Source organism: Artibeus jamaicensis, unplaced genomic scaffold (genome assembly GCF_021234435.1).
Source record: "Artibeus jamaicensis isolate MK-2021 breed Jamaican fruit bat unplaced genomic scaffold, CSHL_Jam_final scaffold_1283, whole genome shotgun sequence".
In the NCBI taxonomy this organism is placed as follows: domain Eukaryota; kingdom Metazoa; phylum Chordata; class Mammalia; order Chiroptera; family Phyllostomidae; genus Artibeus; species Artibeus jamaicensis.
In genome coordinates, this window is record NW_026522028.1 from 11290996 (window position 1) to 11317048 (window position 26053).

Consider the following 26053-nt stretch of genomic DNA (forward strand, 5'->3'; position numbering starts at 1 on the left):
ACACAAACACAACAGAATAAACTTGACTCAGTTTCTACAATATACAGGGGATTAATTATTTTGTCAGTAGATGTTATCACAGCAAAAAAAAACAAACCTATAAGGTAATAAAAGGGGGGTAAGAAAAGGCAAAACACCATACAATTTTAGACCAACCAGTTTTTGCTGAGGCTTCCTGAAAATCTGCTTGTCGGGCACAATATAGTTGTTTTCATAAAATGCATGAAGCAACAAGAACTCATTACGCTCAGCTCGTCCACCCATCAGCGTCCTAGACTATTAAACAGAATTTCTTTTTTGAAATTTGAGCTCAAAATCACAACAAACAAGAGCAACTTTGACTTGGTAAATTTAATCATAGCACCTGCTTCAAAATCATTCCTCTTAACAAGGGCTGTTTTTTTTTAAGGGTACTAAATTATTTCTAGCATTTTCTCTAAGCATTATAGTTAAAAGGAGACAAAGAGAGCCTAAAATACTGACAACTTGGGCTATTTCTTTACTCCCAAATGGACCATTCCACAAATGAAACACATCCAGATGTTAGAGATGATCCTTATGTTCACCCAAATTTCAACACACTGCACCTGGTTTTACTCCCCTTCTCCCAACCAGTTCTTCATTTTACAAAAGAAGCCCAGCTTTCAGAATACAAGTTACTCATTTTATAAGGATGCATTTAGACTCATTATCATGTAACAACTACCCCAAGAAAACACTGAATACAACAGGAAATGCTTTTCCCCCCTCTGTAAGTTAAATTTACCATAATGTTCCCAGCGATGTTAGTGATCTGCAATGCTAATGGAAGAACATTTAGCTCACACATGATCTGCAAAATGAACCTGGCGTCTTTCCAGGTATGTTCCAACAGGTACAGCAGATGAGAAGGTTCACTGTACAGAAAAGTAAGAATAAAACAGAATCAGAATCAAGTAATTAAAAGAAACAATGGCTATATATAATCAGAACTTCATAAAATATTACACAAATTTTTGGTATAGGTAACCAGAGCAGTGTCAGCCTGGCTTTGGAAATAATTTAAAATAAGGTCTGTATAAAACTGGTAATTCACCCATGCCATTGATCCCAGTACCTTTCTCCAAATCTCAAAAACATCCCACGAAGGTAAAGTTACATGTTAAAACTACAGCCTGAAAACCACCTGAATCCTTTCATTCATTCCATCTAGTAAGTCAGTCTCGCATGCCTCCTATGTGCCAGGTACCCTGTCCTCAGGGGGCTCCTGTCCTCATGGGGAAGACAGAGGATAAATAACAAATTCAATATATGGTTAAGTGATATAATGCTAAGTTAGAAAGAAAAAAATTAAGAAGTAAATGGAATATTGTTAGGAGAAGAGGCTGAATTTTCAGTTAGGGAACCAGAGAAAGTTCACGGAGAATAACTAGGTATTTGAGGGAAGAGCATTCCAAGGCAGACAGAACAGCACATTCAAAGGCCCTGAGTTGAGTGCAAATCTGGCAGTTCTAGAACCAGGAAGGCAACCAAATGGCTGAAACAGAGAGAATGACAGAGAGAACAGAAGATAAGGACAGAGTTAAGGCAGAGAGACACACTGCACAAGACCCTGTGAGTCAAAATAGGGACTTGGTTTTTGGTTTTTATTCTGAAACAGAAAGTCACTGGAAGATTTTGAGCAGAGTGCCATCTCTGACTTAACTTTAGCAGGGTAATCTGGTTCTGAGGTTGAGAACAGAAAACAAAGTGTCAAGGACAAAAGCAAGCAGACCAGTGAGAAGGCTAATATAACACCCAGTTAGCTGTGGGGGGGGGGGGAGAAAAGGGCAGTGGCTTGGACCAGGGTGAGTTCAATGGAAAAGAAAAGACGTGGCCAGATCTAGACATCTTTTCAAGATAGAGCTGTCAGAAATACCTGATGGGAGGAATGTGAGATATCAGAGAAAGGAATCATGAATACCTCAGAGGTTTGGGGCCAAGGAAGACTTAGGACGTTTCCAGCAGTAGGAAAAAAGAAAGAGTAACCATAAGTAAAGACCACAAGAGCAACCTAGCAGAAAAGATCAGGAGCCCAAGTTAAACTGGAGGTTGATATTAGACACCAAGTAGAACAGGCAGGGAGACACAGGAGTCTGGACTTCAGGGGAGAGACCTAAGCTGAAGGTATACAGGTGAGAGGCATCAGCACCCGCATGGAACTGAAATTTCTGAGACTTGGTGAGATCACCTAGAGAAAAAGTAGAGTCACAAAGACAAACAGGCCAAGGATTTGGGGGGGGGGGGGTATGGGCAGAAAACAAGGAGTGGCCAGAGGGTAGAAGAAACCTTATTTAAGAAATAATCAGGCACCAAGTTTCAGTTACACAAAATAAGTACTAGAAATCTGATGTATAGCAATGTGACTACAGTTAACAATATTGTATCATATATTTAAAATATGCTAACACAGTAAGCCTTAAATGGTCTCACCACACACAAAAAAGTAACTGTGAGGTGACAGATAAGTTAATGAGCTTGACTGTGGGCAGTAATTCACAGGGCATGTGTATATCAAACATCAAGTTGTACACCATAAATATATACATTTTGTGTCAATTTTACCTGAATAAAACTGAGAGAAAGAAACAACTGAGCATTATCTCTAAATAACTTAGCGATTTCTCAGTTTTTATATTTCCAAAATATTTCCACTAATTCCTGAATCCGCGAATTAAGGGTGGAAACAAAAATATCCCATCAATTTCCAAAATGCTCTTAGGAAACATCAAGACGGTGTTAAGTGAGGGAGATAGAGATAAACTGATCAAATGAGAATAATTCCAATGGCAAAATAGTTCAAAGTATTATCAAAGTAATGGAGATGGGGGTGCCAACATGAAGACAATTTTCCCCTCCATGGCACCACATGCTCCCAACGATGGTGCTGAAGTCTTGCTTTTGCTAATTTTAAGACAAATTCTAAAGCATCTGGGGTCATACCTGTACATATTTCGTATATTTTCCATTGGGATTGTAGCCCTTTCAGTTTTCAAAATCTTTTGAACGAGTTCAGACAAATGGTAGCTTTTACAACGAATTAATTCCTTTGCCGAAATTTCCACATCACAGACCATTCGGCCACAGGTAGCATTTCTTTCACCAAATCCACTCCTGCCCTACAAAGGGAAAAGGGAGGACAGAAAGAAAACCCCATGGAAAAGCAGACACTGAGAACACTTCGTGCTAACTTGCTTTGAGCCTAGCCCCGAAATTACAATGACTAAACCCTCATCCTTCCATTCATGCAGCCACCAATCAAATACTTTGGAATGACCCTTTTCTAGGTACTCAGATACAGCAGTGAGCAAAACAGAAAAGAGTCCCGATGGCACTTGAAATGTACAATTAAAAAAAAATACCACACACAAGGTATTACATAGTTTTAGGGGTAACAAGTATATGGAAAAGTGAAAAAGTAGAGCAGGGTGAGGGGAACAGGGAATTTGGGGGAGCTGCACCTTAAATGGGGTGGTCAGGGAAAACCTCACCAAGAAGATGCTATATTAAAACAAAACCTTGAAGAGGATAAGTTAGTTTAAGCAAGTGTTCTGATGAAGCGTTGTTAATAAGCACTCTATCCCCTCCAAGACACAAATAAGGAAAGAAGCAAGAGCAGTGGCCCCAATTCCAATCTATAGCAGCAGAATCCTCTGGAGAGCATTATAAAAGGTACAGATTCCCAGATTCTCTGATAAGACAACATGCCCGTTTTATTTATAGACTTTAAGTAATATAAGATTACAAGCATTGAGCAGTATCAGGTTTGGGAAATAAAGGTACTTCATACAAAACCACCAAAATCTCCCTAAGTGAAACAAGCAGATACAGTGAAAGTATGTGGATTGTAAAAGGGTCAGTTGGGACTGGGTTCAAAATACTCAGTTCTTTCCCCGACTAGTTCTATGATTCTGAACAAGTTCTGTCACCCCTGCGAGAGGTAACTTAGAACACAGAACGCACTTAGCCCATCGCCTTCTTATGCATTCAGTTGTCGGCTTCCTCTCATTCTTCCTTCCCATTGCCTTGCTGAATGATCACAATCAATGATTTCTGAGCCCAGCAATCTGCTCTAAAGGCTAATGCTTTGGTACCGCTGAAGTGGATGGAGGTAGCGTATACGTGCTCTCCGTACATTCTAACAGCTAATTTTCAAAACTCCCAGTGGCTTTTACCAATATTGGATTCAAAGGAAAAGATGTTTAGTGCCCAAGTTAAAATGTCCTGTCACAAGGCAACAAAGTCCCAGTCAAAGCATATAAAAAGTCAAAGAAAAAAAGATTTTGAAAATTATTATTACCCCAAGCTTTGGCATGTTGGATCGCTTCAGTCGACCTATCTTGGACCAGTAAGGAACTTTGCAAACATTAATTCGCTGCAGTAACACTTCCAGTTCATACCCATAAATATTATGACCCTAGTTGGGAAAAGAAGGCAGCCAATAATATATCCAACACAAATTAGAGGATTTATCTTCACATCCACAGAATTTCTCTGACCCTTCTTTTTCTGGTCTCTAACCGAAGGCATCATGAGCTTACCTCTGATTGGGATTTTCTTCTTCAGGAATTTATTCTGCAGCGGCATTCATTAGCCTTGACATTCACAAGGCTGCTCAGCGGACTGCTGGGATACACTTGATCTCATCCTAATTGATGCAAGCCTCATATCATGTCTTAATTTGCAGCTCATGCCTCATTGTCTCAGAGGCAAATGCAAATTCTAATGTCCACACTTTTTCTGTGATCAGTAAAAGCTGTATTCAAACAATTCCATTTTACTTCCTTAAAAACCAAGAATCTTGTTTGTACTGTGTGACACTGACACATACACTCCTAGAAAACTCAGGAAACTGCATGTAGTTTCTTCCTAAAGAACTGAGTTCAAACACTACTTAGACTCTTAATGTGCAACAAAGTAACTAACCAATACCACGCAACAGTTCAAATAAGAAACTTGTAAAAAAAACAAGGACACAAAACTATACCAAGTAGAAAATATCTCAACAACTGTAACCAGATTTTCCATGTCTATAATGATAGTTTCCATCATGTGAATACTACAGTTCACTGCTTATGTTTATTTAAAAGGAAACTAGATAAAGTTTACAATAGATCAGATAGGTAAATAGATTTACTTGTTACTAATTTTAATTATAAATATAGTCTGCTATATATTTATGGCAGTTTTATCTGTGAAGACACCTACCGGACATGAGGATGTCTCATTTTCAGATTATCATGCCTGGGATCAGGGACTCAAACCCACGTCAGGAGTCTCTCCTGCATCACTTTGGATTCTCACTCACAAACATGGCTCTAACATCCTATGGCAGACCAGCTACCCTAAGCATCCTGACACCTCCTTGGGGTCCAAGAGAGAGTCTACTAGTGGAGTCAGGAGGTGCTTAGGGTAGAGGTGCTTAGGTGCTTAGTGCTAAGCTAGAGCACCAGAGTAGGGCGCTATGAACAGAATCTTCCTGGCAGTTTCCACATAGGTCCTGAAATACCCTAATCCAGGGGTATCACACTCATTTTCACCGGGGGCCACATCAGCCTCGTGGTTGCCTTCAAAGGGCCGAATGTAACTTTAGGACTGCATACATGTAACTACCCCTTAACCAGGGGCAAGGAGCTCCACGCTACCACTGGGTAGAAACAAGGTGCCGGGCCAGATAAAACAAGGGGCAGGGCCTTGAGTCAGCCACCTGTGCCCTGAGGGAAGTGTGTGCAGAGACACAGGTAATAACTACAGGCTCTTGGCACTCTGGCTACACCACTGTCGGGAAAGAAATTCAACAGCAAAAATGAATGCAGAGAAATGCATGGCAACACGTTTGCAAGGCTTCGATGTAATAAGCAAATTACCAATAGCACATTTCGAATATAGGCATTTATATCTTACTTTCCTCCCAAACCCAGAGGAAAAAAAAAGACAAAAGGAAGGACTCCTGTCGAGGAGCCTACAAAGGAAGGAAGGCCAGAGGAAACATAAAGCGAAATGCTGCTTTACGATTCTTAAAAACTGGGGTATACACGACAGCATGGACAGACCTAGAGGGCACTGTGCTCAGTGCAATCAGTCAGAGAAAGACAAATACCATAGGAGTTCACTTATATGTGGAATCTAAAGAACAACATAAACTAACAAAACTGAAACAGACTCATAAACACACAGCAAACCAGTGGTTGCCAGAGGGGAGGAGGGTTGGGGACTGGGTGAAAGAGGTTGAAAATATTTGAGCACAAATTGGTAGTTACAAAATAGTCACGGGGATAGAAGTACAGCATAGGAAATATATTCAATAACAGTACAGTAACTATGTATGGTGCCAGGAAGGTACTAGAAACATCGAAGGGAACACTGTGTAAACTACGGGACTGTCTAACCACTAAGCTGTACACCTAAAACCAATACAAAATAAAAAGTAAAAAGAAAAAACAAAACAAAAACTCATTGAATTACTACCTTGCTGTCTTGTGGGAACCACACCCTGTCGTCAAGAGAAAAAAAGAGATTCCTAGCCCTGAGCTCTCAAAGAAATGTATCAGAGATCCACTGAGCTCATAAACTGAAAAATCCTGGGAATGCTGTACAGCTGGGCCACTGAGCCAAAATTCTAGAGAAGTCAACGGCTGACCCAAGCTTATCAACTTACAGGCTGGTGGTCTCTCTAAGTGCCAATAACTGGGCTAGCATAAACTTCAATAATAATTCATGAGTTGTCTTTCTATTAGAGAAAAAATACTATCTCGCAGTGGAGTGGGATATTTTCCTCCTCTCTGCTTGCAGCAAGGACAGCGATGACCACCAGTCCATAGGGTTCGTTCACTCTGAAAAGATTCTCTGCTGCTGGAAAAGTACCAATTCAGTCACCATGAAAACAACTAAGGACTGAATAGCTTCCCCACGCCACGATCAAACTCTACTTACCACAATGATATCAGGATCAATTTTGTGAACTTTTGCAAGGAAAAAACCTAGCAGTGTTCTTTCTGTTGCGGCAATCTCAACCTTCACTTTCTGTTAGATAAAAACAAACCAGTCACTTACTCTTTACTCTCAAGTACTATACCTTGGCTCCTAGTTCAAGCAGGGGAAAAACTTCTTTGGGTTAAAAGAAACCATCCAGGTCAAAACCAAATGCAACAATGAAATTCCTGCTTCCAGGTTTTGCCTTACTTATATAAAGTCTCTGAGGGGCTAGTAATAAGAGCATCAAGAAAGAAAAAATTTAAGTATTGAGCACCACCAAGTGCAGAAACATCCCTCCACAGGGCCACGCTTGTGCATCTGGACACATTTTATACATATAAACCAGAGTACCTATCAAAAATACTACCTACTTTCTTATATAATCCCTGGTAGACTTCATTCTCCATGTATTACCACATAAAGAAGGTCCAAGGATTGTATAAGTTAATATCAAATGGTGGTATAAGAATCTATAAATAAGAAACTAGAGTAAAAGCAATCATACATTTCAGAATTACAAGTGTCTTAAATATAAATAAAGCCTATCTTCACACAAAAGGTTTCTACTTGGATTACTGACTACAAATCAGGTGTTCAAAAGACTTTTATTTACTGAGACTCTTCTAAAATGGAAGTTGATGACTATATATTTTCTATAACTAGCTTGGCTAAAAAACATCAGTTTGACTCGAATGAATTTTCCTAGGTAATTCTACTTGGATAAGTAATTCAGGGCACTTCACAAATAACAGCCTGGTCTAAAAGCACCACCAGGCTACTGGACTTCTCAAGCTGATTTAAAATAAGTAGAACCAGACAAGGGTGCTAACTTTTAATTTTGTCAAGTAAGAACATTAAAAAAAAAAAACCTACATATTTACCAGCACCATCATTTCATAAAAGAAACCACATACTCCCTCAAAAAGAAATCCTTTACGTTGAATACATTTACTTTTGAGAAAAAAAAAATCACTACATTACCCAATTCACCGAGCCACCCCACTCATTTTATTATAAGACCCATGGAATATACTGGCAGTAAGCTTCTTCGTGGCGTATACTCAGGGCTTAGAGATCGCTGATCCATTGGGACAAGCCCACATCAACCTTTCCAATACATGGCCCCTTTAATATCCACAGCATTCACTTGGCTCCCTTTAAGCGGGTCTGGGGACGGGTACAGAGCTCTAACCCTTCCGGTTTCCCCAAACAGTAACCACGTGATCATGCATTTTGGAAAAGCTTCCTATTAAGCTATCTAAAGGAGAGTTTGAGCCTACCCATCTATTCACACACTGTAGAATCCCACTATTTCCAGGTGGTGAAACATTTACACATAAATAATTTTTCTAGTTTTACATTTCTAATATATTTTAATGGATTAATGTCACACTCCAATATAGCAAGAATAGAGCCAATTCACATAAAAATGTTTCCATTAATCCACGTCATCCTCCTCTTCTTAGTCTAAACAGATGCTTCATATTTAAGAGAAATAAATAATGCATTCTTTACCTTTTTCTTTATGTCTTCACCAAAAGCATATGGAAAAATACAGTCCTTTGGTTTAGACACAACTGTAAGGAGGGAAAAATAAAGATTCCAACACACATCTTAGCCAATTTCAAGTACATACACACTGAATGCTTCCAAATAGAAACTATCTTAAATATAAATTCCCCCCAATCTCTGAAGAATTAAGAGAATCGAGTATTTCCACTGGTCGTGCTGGTGGACTGCAAAAGAACTGCCAAAACAAATAATCCTAAAATTTGTATGAAACCACTGAAGACCCCCAATTGCCAATGCACTCTTCAAAAAGAATAAACAAAAGGCATCACCCTACCTGGTTTCACCTGTATTGCAAAGCTACAGTTATTAAAATAGTATGGTACTGGCATAAAAAAACACACACACATAGACCAACAGAACGGAATGGAACGTGCAGAAATAAACATGCATCCATATATATATGCATATATTTACTCAATTTATTCATGACAAAGGAGCCAAGAAGAAATGGTGCTGGAAACACAGGACAGCTACATGCATAAGAACGGAATGGGACTACTATCATACACCATACACAAAAACTAACTCAAACTGGTTTCGAGACCTGAACGTAAGGCCTGAAACCATAAAACCCCTAGGAGAAAACACAGGTCGGTAAGCTCCTTGATATCAGTCTTGGTGATCTTTTTTGGATTTCACACCAAAAGCAAAGGCATAAGAAGGAAACATAAACAAGCAGGACAACATCAAACTACAAAGCTTCTTCACTGTGAAGGAAATAATCAATAACATGAAAAGGCTATCTATCAGATGGGAGATCATATTTGGAAATCATGTATGTGATAGGGGGTTAACAGCCAAAATATATAAAGAACTAATACAACTCAACACCAAATGAAAACAAGCAATCCAATTAAAAACAGGCAGTGTAGACCTGGCTGGTGTAGCTCAGGTTGGTACGTGAAAAGGTGCTCAACATCACTAATTATCAGGGAAACACAGTGACATCACTTCACACCTGTCAGAAAGACTATTACAAAAAAGATAAAGCCCTGGCTGGTGTAGCTCAGTGGATTGAGCACGGGCCTGTGAAGCAAAGGGTCGCTGGTTCGATTCCCAGTCAGGGCACATGCCTGGGTTGCAGGCCAGGTCCTCAGTAGGGGACACATGAGAGGCACCACACATTGATGTTTCTCTCCCACTCTCTCCTTCCCTTCTCCTCTCTAAAAATAAATAAAATAAAAATATTTTTTAAAAAAAAGATAAGTAACAAGTGTTAGCAAGGATGTGCAAAATAGGCAAGTCTCATGCACTGTTGGTGGGAATGTAAATCTGTGCAGCCACTATGAAAACCAGTATGGAAATTCCTCAGAAAATTTAAAGTAGAACTACAATATCACCCAGCGACTCTACTTCTGGGTAGTTATCTAAAGAAAATGAAAACGCTGATTGAAAATGACATATGCACTCCTATGTTCGTTACAGCATTATTTACAATAGCCAAGACAGGGAAGCAACCTAAGAGTTCACCGACAGAAGACTGGATAAAGAGAATGAGATATTATTCAGCCATAAAAAGAAGAAATCTTGACGTTTGCGACAACATGGATGGACCTTGAGGGCATTACATTGAGTAAAATAAGTCAGACAGAGAAAGACAAATAACATATTTCACTTACATGTGGAATCTCAGAACAAAAAGAAACTGAGCTCATAGGTACAGGGAACAGACTGGGGTTGGGGAGGTGGGTGAAGTGACAGAAGGGAATCAGAATGTGCAAACTTCCAGTTAGAAAATAAGTTAAAAAAAAAAAAAAACAACCCAAAACTCAGTCATGGGGATGTAATGTACAGCTTGGTGACTACAGTTAATAATACTATTATATACTGCATATTAGAATGTTATTAAGAGATTAGATCTTAAAAGTGTTCATCACAAGAAAAAAATGTGTAAATATGTATGGTGACAGATGTTAACTAGACTTACTGTGGTGATTTCACAACATATGCAAATATCAAAGCATTATGTTGTATACCTGAAACTAATACAATGTTATATGACTATCTCAATGTTTTAAGTTTAAAAGATTAAATCTAAAAAAAAAAAGCCAAACCCAGAAACCTAACTCCCTACAATTGTTAAAACTGCTTCGATAAAACATTTGCTATCCATCTAAGTCAAAATGGAGGAAGTTTATCAGCATTTCCCAAGGGAAATGTCCACCACCATTGTAAATTGCAACCAGCATCCAACGGACAAAGTCAGTGCAACCTTCACAAAGCTGGAAAAGCAAGGATGACCGAAGCTTCCCTCATCATAGCGTAAGTTGCTTGCCTTTCGTAACAGCTGTTCACAAAGTGACGTACACGGAGGAGGTTCAGTAAATGTATATTGAGATAAGCTAACAATTACTCTCTTCCACACATTTTCCAGGTTATTCTCATCATTTTTCCCCATGTGCTCCACCTCACTTAAAGGGTAAAATTTTGGTATTCATTTCACAATATATAGAAGTCAAGCCTCATGCTGCACAGCTTAAACTTACACAATGAGGTATGTCAATTATTTCTCAATAAAACTAGTAAAAAAGGGTATACTCCACAATAACAGCATCCTCTCTTCTGTGCTTGTTTCCCTAGTCCCATTTTCCTAACACTCCTCAAGAGACTAGACAGGAGGTGCTACGCCACTTCATGTGTTTCTGCGCTGGAAAAAATCTAGGATCAAATTGTATTATGCTTTTTTTTTTTTAAGTGGTTACTTAACTGGCTAAGCCGTTATCATGGAATATGCCAGAATGGTCCCTGGAGACCGACTCTGGGCATGCAAACGCTGTGGGACTGTTTCACCCACTGAATTTTACACATAGCACAACCCAATGGCAATCTGATATGACGGTAATTCCTCCTGAATAGGTTAAACATTCCTTTGTTACTTGGCATCTTCCCTCATCACAGAAAACTCTGGCCAGGCTCTTATATGATGGCCTTTTGAAATGACATTGTGAAAATAGTTAGGCCAGGAAAAAACTACTCCATCCCAATAGACTCACCACTAGAACAGGAAAAAGGTCTCAAACTGCCTCCTGATTTCTCTTAGAACAAAACAAACCAGCTGAACAAAAGGCAACCAATCCAATAAAATACTCACTACTCCTGAAAACATTTTAAAAAACAAGTTACTGATCCAACAGCTGGGGAAAAAATAAGCAAGACTAAAATCAAGCCATTAGTAAACTGGGTAAAAAAAAAATAATACATACCACAGAAGTGTGACTGAAAGGGGGGCTGCGGTGGTGCTTTATCTAACGCAAAGCTGTGATGAACCAAAGCTGCCACAGCAATAATCTGCAAACAAAAGAGGGGGAAAAAAATCACTTTGCAAATACCTACTACATATTCTGCATTTTCAACAAAACCACCAAGAATATGAAAAGACAGACTTTACTACATATGGATATTTTCAACTTTTTATCAGGGGAGCATTTAAACAAACAAAAAAATAGAATAATAAAGTCACCCCTCATATACCCATCATCCAGCTTTATCAATTCATCTGTACCCCTATCTACTTCCTGCCTCCCCCCAGATTATTTTGAAGCCAAGCCCAGACCTATCATTTTATGCAGAAATATTTCAGCATGTACCTCTCAACCTTGACACCGTGGCCATCTTAGGCCAAATAATTCTTCACTGTGGGGACTGTCCTGTGCACTGGGCCCCTAACCGCCAACAGCACTGCCCCCCGCCCACCTGAAGTTGGGACTACCAAAAATGTCCCCGGGAAATGGAGGGCAAAAATCTCACTCCACTTTTAAAAAATAAGACATATAATAGAATCGTTTCAGCTAATATGGTTAACAGTAATTCCTTAAAACCATTAAATATCCAGGCAGGATTCAAACTGTCATGTTTTCCCAACTATTTAAATTTTATTTACCAAATAAGGCCCATACTTTGCAAGTGGCTAATAAATAAAACTATAAGTATAATCCCCTACACACACACACACACACACACACGCACGCACGCACACATCCCTATTATTTCCCTGCAATTTATTTGTTGAAGTGACTGGGTCATTTGTCCTGTAGAGTGTCCCTATAGTGTGGACTCTGCTGCCTTTATCACAATGATGTTATTTAACATGTTCCTTTGCTTTTGCACTGCCTATAAATTCACATTTAAGCCCTGGCTGGTGTAGCTCAGTGAATTGAGCGCAGGCCTGCGAACCAGAGGATCCAGGTTCAATTCCCAGTGAGGGCACATGCCTGGGTTGCAAGCCAGTTCCCTGCAGGCCAGTTCCCAGCAGGGGACGCACTAGAGGCAACCATACATTGAAAAAAAATTCACATTTAAATCTAAAGGTTCGCTCAAACTCAGGTATAGTGTTTTGGCAAGAATACATTAGCTCCACAACTGATTACTTCTACCACAAGGCACAGGCACATTATATATGATTCTGTCTGTCTTAGTGAGATTAGCAGCCACTGCTGACCAGTGTCTAAATCCTCTATTTCACTAGGGATTGCAAGTGTCTAATGGTCAGCTTTTCCTTAATCATTTATTGGCTGGAAACCTGTGAAGAGAAAGTCCCCCATACCAGTTATCTGGTTAGCTAAAGTACAGTATATGTCCAAAAGTCAAGATAAATACTTGATTCATCCCTTCACTGACCCATTTTTACCATAATGAGTTGATTCCCTACCTTTCTTCGCTGGTGACCAATGTGGTTGTGTTTACAACAGCATTATGAACTCACCTGTTTGAATCTGTTACAGTTATTCTTATCCATGCTCAAACTGTCCCATCTTGGGCCCATAGGAAAGTCTTCAAGTGGACTCCTGAGTCCTTCTGACATATCTTAGACTTTTGTAACACTCTTGCTCTCTAGTATAATGAGATACTCCAGCCCTGACTGGTGTGGCTCAGTGGATTGAGCACTAGCCTGTGAACCAAAAGGTCACTGGTTCGATTCCCAGTCAGGGTATATGCCTGGGTTGTGGGCCAGGCACCTGGTGTGGGCTGTGCGAGAGGCAACTGATCAATGTATCTCTTGCATATCAATGTTTCTTTCCCTCTCTTTCTCCCTCCCTTCCCCATCTCTAAAAATAAATAAATAAATTTTAAAAATGTATCAGAGGAAAAAATACTACCAAAATTCTGCTATTAAAAAAGATCCCCATCAATGTCAAAAGGACTTAGAAGCAAACATAAAGAAGGCCCCAATGACCAATGAAAGACAAATTTAAGTATCAAAAATAACAATGATGAATGCAATAGACTGAACACACTGAATATATATAATAGCCATGAGTTCATAATATTCCACAAAAGAGGAAGCAGAACCAAGTAACAACAAAAATAAATGGTTAGTCAACACTGTATGTAATGTAGGTTCCTAACTTCCTACTCAGATAATTGGCAATGAAACAGAAAGAAGTTCACATTTATCTCATCTGTCCTGTATAAACTACTGTAGCATAAACATTGAATTTATAAACATTCTAATATTTAACATGTTTAATAAAGATGGAAATGACAAAATAAGAAAACCGTAATTTTATTGGGTTGGCCAGAAAGTTGGTTTAGTTTTTTTCTGTGCAATGGCTCTATGAGTGTTTAGTTGTCTTTAACTTCATTGAAAACAATTTTGTTAGACTGTATTGTGACAGCTGTCATATCAGTGTGCATTTGAAAAAATTATCAGCCCTGGCTGGTGTAGCTCAGTGGATTTATCACGGGCCTGTGAACCAAAGGATGGTGGTTTGATTCCCAGTCAGGGCACATGCCTGGGTTGCAGGCCAGTTCCCAGCAGGGAACACATGAGAGGCAACCATACATTGATATTTCTCTCCCTTTCTCCTTCCCTTCCCTTCTAAAGATAAAGATATATAATCTTTAAAAAAATTATCAAAATTGAATTTTTGTGCAGCCATTTTAATACTGAAGATGGAAGAAAATACCAAACATTTTCGGTATATTATGCTTTATTATTTCAAAAAAGCAAAAATGCGACTGAAATGCAAAAAAAGATTTGTGCAGTGCACAGAGAAGGTGCTGTGACTGATCAAACATGTCAGAAATGGTTTGCAAAGTTTCTTGGTACTATTGACATTTTGGCCAAATAATTCTTCACTGCATGGCTGTCTTACGCACTGGAAGATGTTTAGCAGCATCCCTGACCTCCAACCACTATAAGCCAATAGCAGGAGATAGCCAGCATACTCAAAATACCCAAATCAATACAGTTACTGGTAAAAATGAAAAAATGTGGGCCCTGGCTGGTGTAGCTCAGTGGATTGAACGTGGGCCTGCAAACCAAAGGATCATGGTTCTAGTCCCAGTCAGGGCACATACCGGGGTTGCAGACCAGTTCCCTACAGGCCAGTTCCCAGCAGGGGATGCACGAGAGGCAACCACACACTGATATTTCTCTCCTTCTCTCCTTCCCTTCCCCTCTAAAGATAAATAAAATCTTTTAAAAAAATGAAAAATGTGTCTTTTACAGGGAAAAAAAAAACAGACTTTTTGGCCAGCCCAATACAACTCCTAATAAAATAACTAATTCATGCAAAATCACTAACAAAGGAAGCCATTAGATGAATGGTTCTCATCTGGGAACAATTTTGTCTCTCACCCCCAGGGGACATTTAGAGACGTCTAGAGGCATTTTTGGTTGTCGCGCTAGGAGGGCGGAGTGCTACTGGTATCTAGTAGGTAAAGGCCAGCGATATTGTTAAACATTCTACAACGCAAAGGACAGCCCCCACAACAGAGAATCAAACATCTCAAAAAACCAGCAGTACCAAGGTTGACAGACCTAAGTGAAAACTTAAACCAAATAATCAATCAGCCCCACTAACAGTGGCTTAACCAGACATTTTATGCCTGCTGATATGATACAATATGAAATATGTCACATAAAGTATTTTTGGCCAAAAAAGTTAAACCTGAATCTAATCAGTCCTTAATCACTAAATAACGGGCACTGCACGCTTTTTCTGTAAACAGCCAGATGGTACATATTTTGGGCCTTGCAGGCCACATGGTCTCTGTCATGGCTACTAACTCTGCCTCCACAGCACAAAAGCAGCTGCAGATAATATGTACATGAATAAAAAATTCTGTGTTCCACCCTGGCTGGTGTGGCTCAGTGGACTGAGTGCCAGCCTGGGAACCAAAGGGTCACTGGTTCAATTCCCAATCAATGCACAAGCCTGGGTTGTGGGCCAGGTCCCCAGTGCGGGGTGCATGAGAGGCAACCACACATTGATGTTTCTCTCCCTCCCTTCCCCTCTCTAAAAATAAATAACTAAACTTTAAAAAATTCTGTGTTCCATGACACTTCATTTACAAAAACAAGTGGTAGGCTGTATTTGGCCTACAGGCCACAGTTTGCCCAACTGCTGGTATAGAGCAGGGGGTCAAACTCATTTTCACCAGGGGCCACATCAGCCTCGAGGTTGCCTTCAAAGGGCTGAATGTCATTTTAGGAATGAAATGTAACTACTCCTTAACTAGGGGCAAGGAGCTCTATATTTGGCCCTTTGAAGGCAATCACAAGGCTGACGTGGCCCCAGTGAAAATGGGGCCTTTTATGAGACAACCAATAGTTATTTTTAAATAAGTCAGAGTCACTTAAAAAATTGTAAGGGGTAGGAGAAAGCTGCTTCCGTTTAAAAGACATTCAAGAGACATAAAAAATTAAACACCATCTGTGATTCTTGTATGAATCCTGATTCAAGTAAACCAAACGTTAAAAGACATTTTGGAGAAAAAGAAATCACATGAAAATGGACTGGATATTTTAGATGATGTCAAGGAATCGCTGTTGATGTTTCTAGGTATGATGATGGTATTATGTAAGAAAGTATGCTTGCTTCTGAGAGATGCATACCAAAGTATGCAATGATACAAATGCCTGAGATTAGCCTTAAACTACTTCAGGAGGGAAAAAAGGAGGGCGGAATAAACAAGTATGACAAAATCTTGCTAACTGCTGAATATAAGGGATTGGTATACGGGAGTTTATTAAATTATTCTATGTCCATTTAAAGTTCTCCAAAGAAAAAAATAATAATAAAATATTTTTTTAAAGTTCTCCAAAGTAAAAAACATTTTTAACCAAAAAAATTTAATAATAAAAATAAGTCCAGCAATTTAAGTCTTTTAAAAGAGTTTGGTAGTGAATTAGTATTTTTTTCCCTTCAAAAAGAACAACTTTCCCTTACAACAAAGCTGTATAAATTCAGGCAAGTATTTTCATCTAAGGCACAGATATAAAACCTGTCCTCTTCCTTTACCTCATTTTCATGTGTCTTTGCATTTTGTACTGTCTTCATGCTGAAAGACATTACCACGAGTGGCGGGGAACCAACATCCTGAATGACATTCACCAGGTCTGGTTTCAGAGCCACTGCCTCAAGTTTACACCAGCTGATTGGCTGATTTATGAGCTCTAAAAGAGAAAAAAATGCAACAGATCAATAGCCATTTACTGAAAAAGAAACAAATGTTACAACTAAGACATCTGTGATGGACGTCTTCAATCCCATCTTCTAATAAAAAGGTCTTATTATAACATTTAACTAACAATAAGCCACATTACTGGATTGTATGCAAATCCGTGTGTGTGTGTGTGTGTGTGTGTGCGTGCGCGCGCGGGCGCGTGCGCACGCCCACATGCTTGTTTTCCTGGAAATAGGTCTACAGCTTCCAACTGATCTTCTGAAGAATCCAGAACCCAAAATAGGTTTTTAAAAAATTAAATCACTGTCTTGGAGAAATCATAAAACATTTCTAAGAGATTTGTGAAGACAAAAGAGTATCACTGATGCAAAATCTAAAAAACAACCACTACGTGATTCCCCTTTCCTTCAGAGGTTAGTAGTTAACTAGGAAGAACAGCTGGGCCCCATCAGCAAGGTCAGGAGTCCACACTGCCAGCAGCACCAGGGATGTGACCAGATGCCGCCTGGACTATCTAAGGCCTCCCTGTGACTATACGCCAGGCAGTACACTGACAAAGGGATTCCGAACACATTCCCTACACTCACTCAAGGAAAACCTTGAGGAAAAAAAAACACATAAAAAAGGAAGCGGACACACTGAAATAACCAATTCCCTAACTTCCCTTTTAAAAACCACATCTATCAGCAATTTACTTAGGATTCTGAAAGTCAAATTTTCCTTACGTGGATTTTTTACTTCGAGCCAACAAGGTCCTTTGATCTTTCTGTTCATCAAGAACAGTTCCAAGCCAGATGTGTTAGTCCCAAATACATGAGAAAAAGTTTCTCCTTTCAAATCCTGAGGAAGCTGTGGCATTTCAGACTGAAAAAGGCAACGAGGGGAAAAAAATCTGTTTAGTTTAAAATTATTACTTCACATTTTCCACAGTCTATATTTGAAATAAACAAAAGCCTCTCTATGAAGTACCAGAAGAAACTCCTTTTATATATATGAAATGTAATTTGCCACAAATGAAATCCAAAACAATTCACAGTAGGAAACAAAAACAATTCACAATGACAAAATAATGCATCTTGATGACACCCATTAGAAGAAAAATAGGCCAAGAAGCTGCCCAAGAGAGGGTTTCTGTCCAGAGCTGTACATGCCTTACTGATAAAGAAGGGCCAAATAAGTAGCACTACGTTAGGAGAATAAAAGCAAGAGAATGGGACTCATTCAAAATGCCTCCATGGTACATTTCATCACCACTGTCAGAAACATTTCTTAAAAGTTTCCCTTTTCCAACATTGTGGGATCAAAACACTAGAACAAAGGTAAAAGGAGGTTAAGGTGCAGTTAATTAACAGCCCACGGCCATGACCTTGCCTGTCACAGGAACAAGAGCAGCACTACAGTGACACTATTGACACTCTCACCTTTCTACTGCTCAGAAGGGACACTTCAACAGACTAATGATGGTGAACTCCATCATGCGGCACTCGTTCCACCTGACAAAGAGTTGCGCGGTTTTGACTTATTTATTTAAAGATGCAGAGGAAAGCAGTACAATCTGTAGTCTATGTATTTAAATTTTTATCCATTTTAATTATTCATTACTGTAAGCCCACCTCAGTGAACTGTGGGCTTAAGGAGCTCTGTGAATACTAATTGAAAGCCAGCTGAAATTTCAAAAATAGAACAATGTCATTCTCTCCAGAACCCAGTAATTTTCTTTGTTTGACTTACCGAGTATCTAACTTCCAAGTACTCAGATTTTTCTGGAATATCAGGTATCTCAAAAGCATAGTTCTTCTCCACTATCTGGGTAAGCAGATATTTTACAATTATTAACAAAAACTTCTCGCAAAATAAATTGACAAATATTACATACACAATGCATGTCCCTGTATTTAATCTTTAGGAATCTAGCATCCTATGGAACACAAAGGTAACCAAAGCCAAAGAGACCCCAGTTTCCCCTTTCAACTGAGACTAAAGCACTACGGGACTAAGTACTAAAAAGACTTCCTTTAAACACTACAGAACTTAGAAGTATTTGCATTCAAGAAGGGCAATAAAAGATTTAAACATTTTGCAATGTGAATTCATTAAATCACTTGCTACTCTTTAATACTGAGCAACCCCATCTTTCTAGAAAATTTCACAATTAGCATTATAATTAGAGCTGATATTTACTGAGCACCTGCTATGTACCAAGAACTGTTCTGATAACCTAATATGAATTAATTGATTTAACCCTTCCAGCAACTCTTGAAGTCAGCCCCCACTTCTCGGGGGAAGAGATAGACCCCAAAGTCACTCAGCACTTAGAAAGCAGTAGGGGTAGGACTTAAAGGCACAAGGTGTATGGATGGCCACAGCGCCTGTGCTCTTCATCATTACACCACATGCTTTAAGAATTTTAGAGACTTGATCCATCAGCCACAATTCAAAGCTCAAATAGTTAAGACCATTATTAGCCTTATGTTTAGCAACTCAACCCTCCCTTTAGTGCAGTCACTGTGCATAGCCAGTATGTTGAATGAGTTACAGCCCCCACATTGATGGCCGAAGGCATCAATTATCTCACCAAATCACTATCTCACAATTGATCAACATGTATCACAGGAAGTTTTCTGTTCCATCACAATAGCATCATAGCTCCTGATTTTTAAAAATAAAACCTCACTTAACCTTCTGACTAAGACAACTTGGCAACAACTAATACACAAGATCAGAACAGTTTCTTCTCCATGTGGGAATAAGAACACAAAATATGCTCCAAGTACTGGAAGCAATTACTTTGCTATGAGTAATCTGTCTTTTCAAATTAATGAATATTATTTCATAAGCAGTTTAAAGAGACAGAAACATTTTTTACAAATCTATCATACTGGTTTCACACTGACATCTATAAAACTTCTGTTCGATGAATTATAGCCACAGAGGGCATTTTGCACAAAGACATGCAACAACTATTTGCTAAATTAGAAAATGAACAATCAACTAATAATTAGAGCCGGAAAAAATTATCACCAAATACGAACCTTGGACTTGAACTTCATAATCTTATATTTTGTTGCAATTTTCTCATCAAATTCATTATACACATCTTTCATCGCAACTGGCGTTTCTGTTTCTTTGCCTGTGTTCAGATCAACTTTCTGCTCTCCCATAGAGAGGGGAGGGGGCGGTAAAAAAAGAGTATCTGTACATAATTCTTTTCAACCACCGGAAACCCAAGTCTAAATCAATTTTCATCCTTGCCCACTGAAACATTTAATGGGGAACAGGCTTACAGGTGAGCTCAAAGATAAAACAGACCCAAAAATGTACTAAACCCAATGCCCAATTCTTCCCAATGGCATCATAAAAGCAAACTGGAGATAAAGGTGATCGATCAGTCCTATGAATTGGGAAAAGAGTGTCGTAAATCCTGACCAGGAATCTTCACAGTTCAACGCAGACGAGGAAGAGCTGGGTTCGGAAGGGGAGTGTGGATACAAAAGGAGGAGCAAATGGAACTGACCCTGTTAAACGGCCACAGAGGAAATGGTACGGCTGCCTATACAGCAAAAGCATAAAAACGAGGCCAAACTCCATGGCACGTTTTACAGCCACAGACTCCCAACCACCGTTACTATGGAAATGAGAGGTGGGGCAAGGCAGGCTTGCACGTGAAAACTGACACTTCTACAGTCTTTCACACTTTCTAACAAGTAGAAAAACAGAGTTTTACTTCATTTCTCTACTTTTCCCAACCTCTAATGGAGCTACCAACAATCAGTGGTGACTAGGCAGGCAGCAAGATAAAGGCATCAAGGCTGTGGCCCTGGCTGGGGTGGCTCAGTAGATTGAGTTCTGGCTTGAGAACCAATGGGTCGCTGGTTCGATTCCCAGTCAGGGCATATGCCTGGGCTGCGGGCTGAGTCCCCAATAGGGGTCACACGAGAGGCAGCCACACATGGATGTTTCTCTCTTTCTCCCTCCCTTCCCCTTTCTCTAAAAATAAATAAAATATATTTTTTTTAAAGCATCAAGGTTGCGGATAATTCACAGTCCTGTTGAAGAACAGGCCCTGATGGCAGAGCACAGAATGCACTGGGAATTAAAAGCTAATCACTAACATTTACCGTTTCACGGGGAAGGAAGTAGAGCGTTCGCTCAATGTTTTTTACCATGACACAACAGCTCACATGGGTTTCGGCAGATTTGATCCAAACTTTGCCGAACAGAAATACTACACCTAAAAGAATAAGAGAAGACCATGAAAAAAAAAACATTTCAATTATATCACATTAAAGGGGCACTATAAAGACTCAATGAATGTGTCCACACATATATGCCTTCATGATAAGTCGATTTTTAAAAAAATTTATTTATTTATTTTTAGACAGAGGGGAAGGGAGGAGAGAGGGAGAGAAACATCAGTGTGTGGTTGCTTCTCATGTGCCCCCTACCGGGGACCTGGCCGGCAACCAAGGCATGTGCCCTGACTGGGAATCGAACTGGCGACCCTTTGCTTTGCAGGCTGGCACTCAATCCACTGAGCCACACCAGTCAGGGCATGATAAGTCTTTTTTTTTCAGCAAATTTCTACCTGATGTCCAGTCCCCAACATCGGTTTCTTGACTCACTATTTATGTCATACAATACCACACTGGTAAAACCTGGGTCCACTAGGAGGACAGGGGACAGAATGATTCTTGGTATCAACATATTTCCTATTATTAGGGAGACATCCGGGTAAATAAGAGACAAACCTTGGTTATTATTAGGGAGACATCCCAGGCCTGAGTAGACACACCTGGGAAACTACTGCGACACCCAGGTCAGTGCAAAAACCCCTGGGGAATTAGGGAACCACCTTCCTAAGTCAGCACTGGGTAAAAAACACACAACGTATTTCCCTTGAACCAGGATTATCCAGATTAAGAGAAACAAAAAAAGCAAACAATTTTCTAACACATCTCAGAATTAAAACTTCCTGTCAGAACTCTGAGAATTAACACTAAAGTCCACTTGTACTTACTGATAAAAATTAACATTCATGTGTAAGGATAACTACGTATGGTACCCCAGTATTTTTTCTATATATAAAATTGTTTTGGAAAAACTATGTATCTCCTATTTCTTATTCCATATAATAATAAATGTCTCACAACGGGGTTCAACTACTATCTCCTATTTCACCTTTTCTACCTCAAAGACCACTTAAGACATCTAGCTAGGCAGTGTTTATAATGTTCATCTTTTCCATTTCAGTTTAACAAATAGTCTAATAACCAACTCAGCAGACATGCTCCTTTTGAGATTCCCTCTGTAACATATACCCCAAAGTAAAAATCAAGCCTTGATAAGAGATAGCAAGTCACTGCTCATGAAAACTGGCCATTAAGACAGCTGACTAATGGATTTGTTAGTCAACCTAAGAGATGATCGCTGTGCAAAATCCTGGGCCCCGTGAACAATTAGACAGCAGTAATCAACATACCACTCAGCATGGCCACTTGGCTGAGACACTAAGAAAATTTTGGCACATATAAAGGCTACTACTGTTCACGAGGCCAATGACTCTGGTTTCACAAGATAACTCATCAGTGCTTCCTTTTGTCCCTCGCTTTGGTAGAAATAAGACCATCTAAGAATTTTCATTTCCGCAGATGATTACAATTCTTACAAGCGTTGTGTGATTTTCATCTGGGGGAAAGAGGCAGGTGGGGGTGATAGGGGAGAAGGAAGGGAGGACTGTGGGGATGATTAAAAAGAAATCACAGTAGTGCAGAAAATTAAAAGTCATCCTTACAACACTTAGAGATGAAAAAACAAAATTCCAAGCAAAGAAAAATAAAGACCCTAATATTGGATTCAAAGATTCAAATAGCTCATTTTACAGTCAAACTAATATCACATTTCATGCAACACATTTGACACTGTTTATGCCTCATTTGCCACAAAAAGATCATGGTAAACAAAGATTATATCTCCCCCCCCAAAGTTACTAGCTGAAACCAGGTGCAGTCAGGATTATTCAACCTTGAAAAAGTCATAATGAAGACAGGATATCTTCCCATATGCAAAGAGCAAAATTCTTTTCATAATTATGGAGCATTCAGCAACAACTGACTGACTCAGAATCTGTAAGAAAGCGAGAAACAATAACGGGGTCTTTGGGAGTACTTCGGTCTTATTAGCAGCATTGATTTCACCAAGGCTCAGTGATCATTACCTGCTATCACGATGAAATGGTTCAACCCTCTGAGATTAAAGGACTTCTTTTTAAGTCATCTTATTTTAACCCATTGGCATCGATCACAGAGGACACTTGAGAAGTGCCACAGAACAGCAGAGTGGACTGAGGGTGAGAAGCCCAGAACTCTGCTAGGGAGGAGCTGAGCACTTTATTTTTAGAACCTCAGCTTCCTCCTCTGGAAGTGAATTAACTACACTAGATGACCTCTGAGGCATTCTCTGGGCACTAGAAATTTCCTTTTACCTTAGCATTTGAAAGACAGACCATATCTCTTTCAATTGAAAAATATGTCCCAACAGTGCTTGAAAAGGCCTATCCGGTGCCTCTGGTCAGGTACCAGGAACTCAGCAACACAGATTGTAAACAGAAGAATGCTTTGCAAATGTACCTGTGCTTCAATGCCTTCAATTTCAACTAACCTCCAGCATGTGTTGCTGCACAGACTAGCTCTGGCCAAAAGAAATTTCAGCACAGCCTGGCACTGTTCTGAAAGCTGGAAATAAAAGGTCCCAACCCTCCAAGAGTTAAAAGGCTTTGGGGGAAGCAAAAGCACAGAATCAGATCTTTTCAAAATAATATGACAAACACGAAGATGGGAAAAGGTAGGATGAAGTCACAGACAAAGGGCTCCTAGGCCAGTCTGGAGGATTAGGAAACTTCTAGATGACCCCTGGGCTGAGCCAGGTGAGGGCATTCTAGTTAAACACAGTAAGTTGAAGGGACCCACAGGGAGCTGTTTCAAGGACACAAAAGTCACGCATGGCAGGCCTGAGAAGCCTTGCTAAGGAACTTGGACTTTATATTATAGGCAGTAGCCACTGAGGATTTTTTGTTAATGAGGAAATGGTACAGTGAGAATTACCCTTCAGAGCAATCGCTCTGGCCACAGTGTGAGAGATGGCAGCTGAGGGGGGATTGATTTGGAGGCTGGTGCGAGGAAGGCAAGAAGGGATCAAAGATGGCAATTGTGAGGAGAAAGGGAAGACAGCTGGTGTACTTTAGGAGATAAAACTAATTAGACTTGATGAAGAAAGTGAGGAAAAGCAGGGATCAAGGCGGGCTCCCACGTTTCCGGTTTTGATGGGACCATTAACCAAGACAGGGAATCAAAACCAGACCAAGCAGATAAAGCAAAGCACAGAGAGTGGTAATAGGAACAGCAGGCCCACCCCGTCGCACAACCGCAGTGAGCACCCTTGACACCACTGCGCTCCTGAGGCCCTATGAAGCACGTGGGAAAACGGTGCCTGGGCTCAGGCAATGGATGGGCGATATTCGCTCAGCCTCGCATAATCTTACCTGCCAGCCTACCTTCCACTGGCAAGTAACAAAGTAGTGGAAGAGGTGAGAGGGGCTAACCAAATTGATTTGCCCTAGCTAAAGCAGATGTGATACTATGTCTAAGATTTCTTCTCTCCCTACCTAAGAAACTCACACATGGAAGTTTGCTACTGGAGAGGCTCTGTAAGACTTTCTACATATCTGATAAGCTGAAACATATTAACACTCCTGCCTCCCCTCTGAGAGACCATTTCGGTCTTTCCAGTTAAAGTCAATATCTGGTTATCTTAAAGTTAAATCTGGCCTCCAGCCCTGGCTGGTGTGGCTCAGTGGATTGAGCACGGGCCTGCGAACCACACGATTGCGGTTCTATTCCCAGTCAGGGCACATGCCTGGGTTGCAGGCCAGTCCCCAGCCAGGGACCCACCAGAGGCAATCATACATTAATGTTTCTCTCCCTCTCTCCTTCCCTTCCCCTCTAAAGATTAAAAAAAGAAAAATCTGGCCTCCAAGTCTACCACTTAATACTTACTCTTTTTACTCATTCACTTGCTTCACTGACATTGACACTTCCTCTATTTTCATTACCAGATGCAGCCTCCAGGAAACCTCTTTGAAAAATACATTTTGCTTCTACCCTCAGATCCAGAAATGGATCTCAATAAAATTAATTTTTTTCTTTAAGGGTATACACTGTATTTCCTGTTAATCCAACAGACGTCATGATGCCTAATCACGGGGTGAAAAAGGGCTCAAAGGAGCGGAAAAGGAAACTGGAAAGCTTCCTGGTTTTTATGAGTCAGAACTCACAGTACCAGCTCATGCAGAGGAGGGCTTGGGAATCATTCTTTTTTTTTTTTTTTAAGATTTTATTTATTTATTTTTAGAAAGCCGGGAAGGGAGAGAGAAAGGGAGAGAAACATCTATCGGTTGCCTCTCACACGGCCCCCGTTGGGGACCTGGTCCACAACCCAGGCATGTGCCCTGACTGGGAATCGAACAAGCAACCTTTTGGTTCACAGGCCAGCACTCAATCCACAAAACCACACTAGCCAGGGCTAGAAATCATTCTTGATTTCTCCGTTCTGACAATCCTAATGTCAATCCATTGACAAGTTCACGTCAAAATACATGTTAAATGCATTCACTGCTCGCCACAGCCACTACTACTCCAAGTAACTAGCATACCTGCCCTAGACTGACTGATCTCTAGGACTTCCACACTTCCCCAGTACCCCACTGCAGCCCCAACACACACACACACACACACACACACACTCACACTTTTCCACACAAACTGGAGGGTTCCTGTCAAAATGCCCACCCAAACCATGAGACCACCACCCCACCCACTTAAAATCTTCCACTGCCGCCCCATGGCTCTTAAAATAAGATCTAAACTCCTTAATGTGGCTTTCAAGGCCCTTCATTATTTGGCCTTGGCCTTTATCTCCAACTTCATTTTCTACCAATCTTGTCACTTCATTACTGTGCTACAACAACATAAACCACCTCCTTTCTCTCTCCAGGCCTCTGTGCTCACTGCTTCATCAGACT

At 40.1% G+C, this 26053-nt stretch overlaps 1 protein-coding gene across 3 annotated transcripts in view; it reads right to left on the reverse strand.

Annotated features, from left to right (window-relative positions):
• Positions 1 to 26053, reverse strand: part of POLA1 (DNA polymerase alpha 1, catalytic subunit) — a 303248-nt gene that overhangs the window by 258412 nt on the left and 18783 nt on the right. The window contains exons 11-22 of one of the 3 annotated variants that reach the window (XM_037142924.2): positions 21096 to 21208; positions 20010 to 20126; positions 18709 to 18783; positions 17703 to 17841; positions 16812 to 16966; positions 11769 to 11853; positions 8509 to 8570; positions 6952 to 7041; positions 4319 to 4435; positions 2962 to 3137; positions 767 to 896; positions 157 to 276 (exon numbers count right to left, since the gene is read on the reverse strand). In XM_037142924.2, coding sequence (XP_036998819.2) covers positions 157 to 276; positions 767 to 896; positions 2962 to 3137; positions 4319 to 4435; positions 6952 to 7041; positions 8509 to 8570; positions 11769 to 11853; positions 16812 to 16966; positions 17703 to 17841; positions 18709 to 18783; positions 20010 to 20126; positions 21096 to 21208 — 1379 coding nt within the window. The remainder of the gene's footprint in view (positions 1 to 156; positions 277 to 766; positions 897 to 2961; positions 3138 to 4318; positions 4436 to 6951; positions 7042 to 8508; positions 8571 to 11768; positions 11854 to 16811; positions 16967 to 17702; positions 17842 to 18708; positions 18784 to 20009; positions 20127 to 21095; positions 21209 to 26053) is intronic. The other 2 variants (XM_037142925.2, XM_053655776.1) reach the window with 2 other exon arrangements.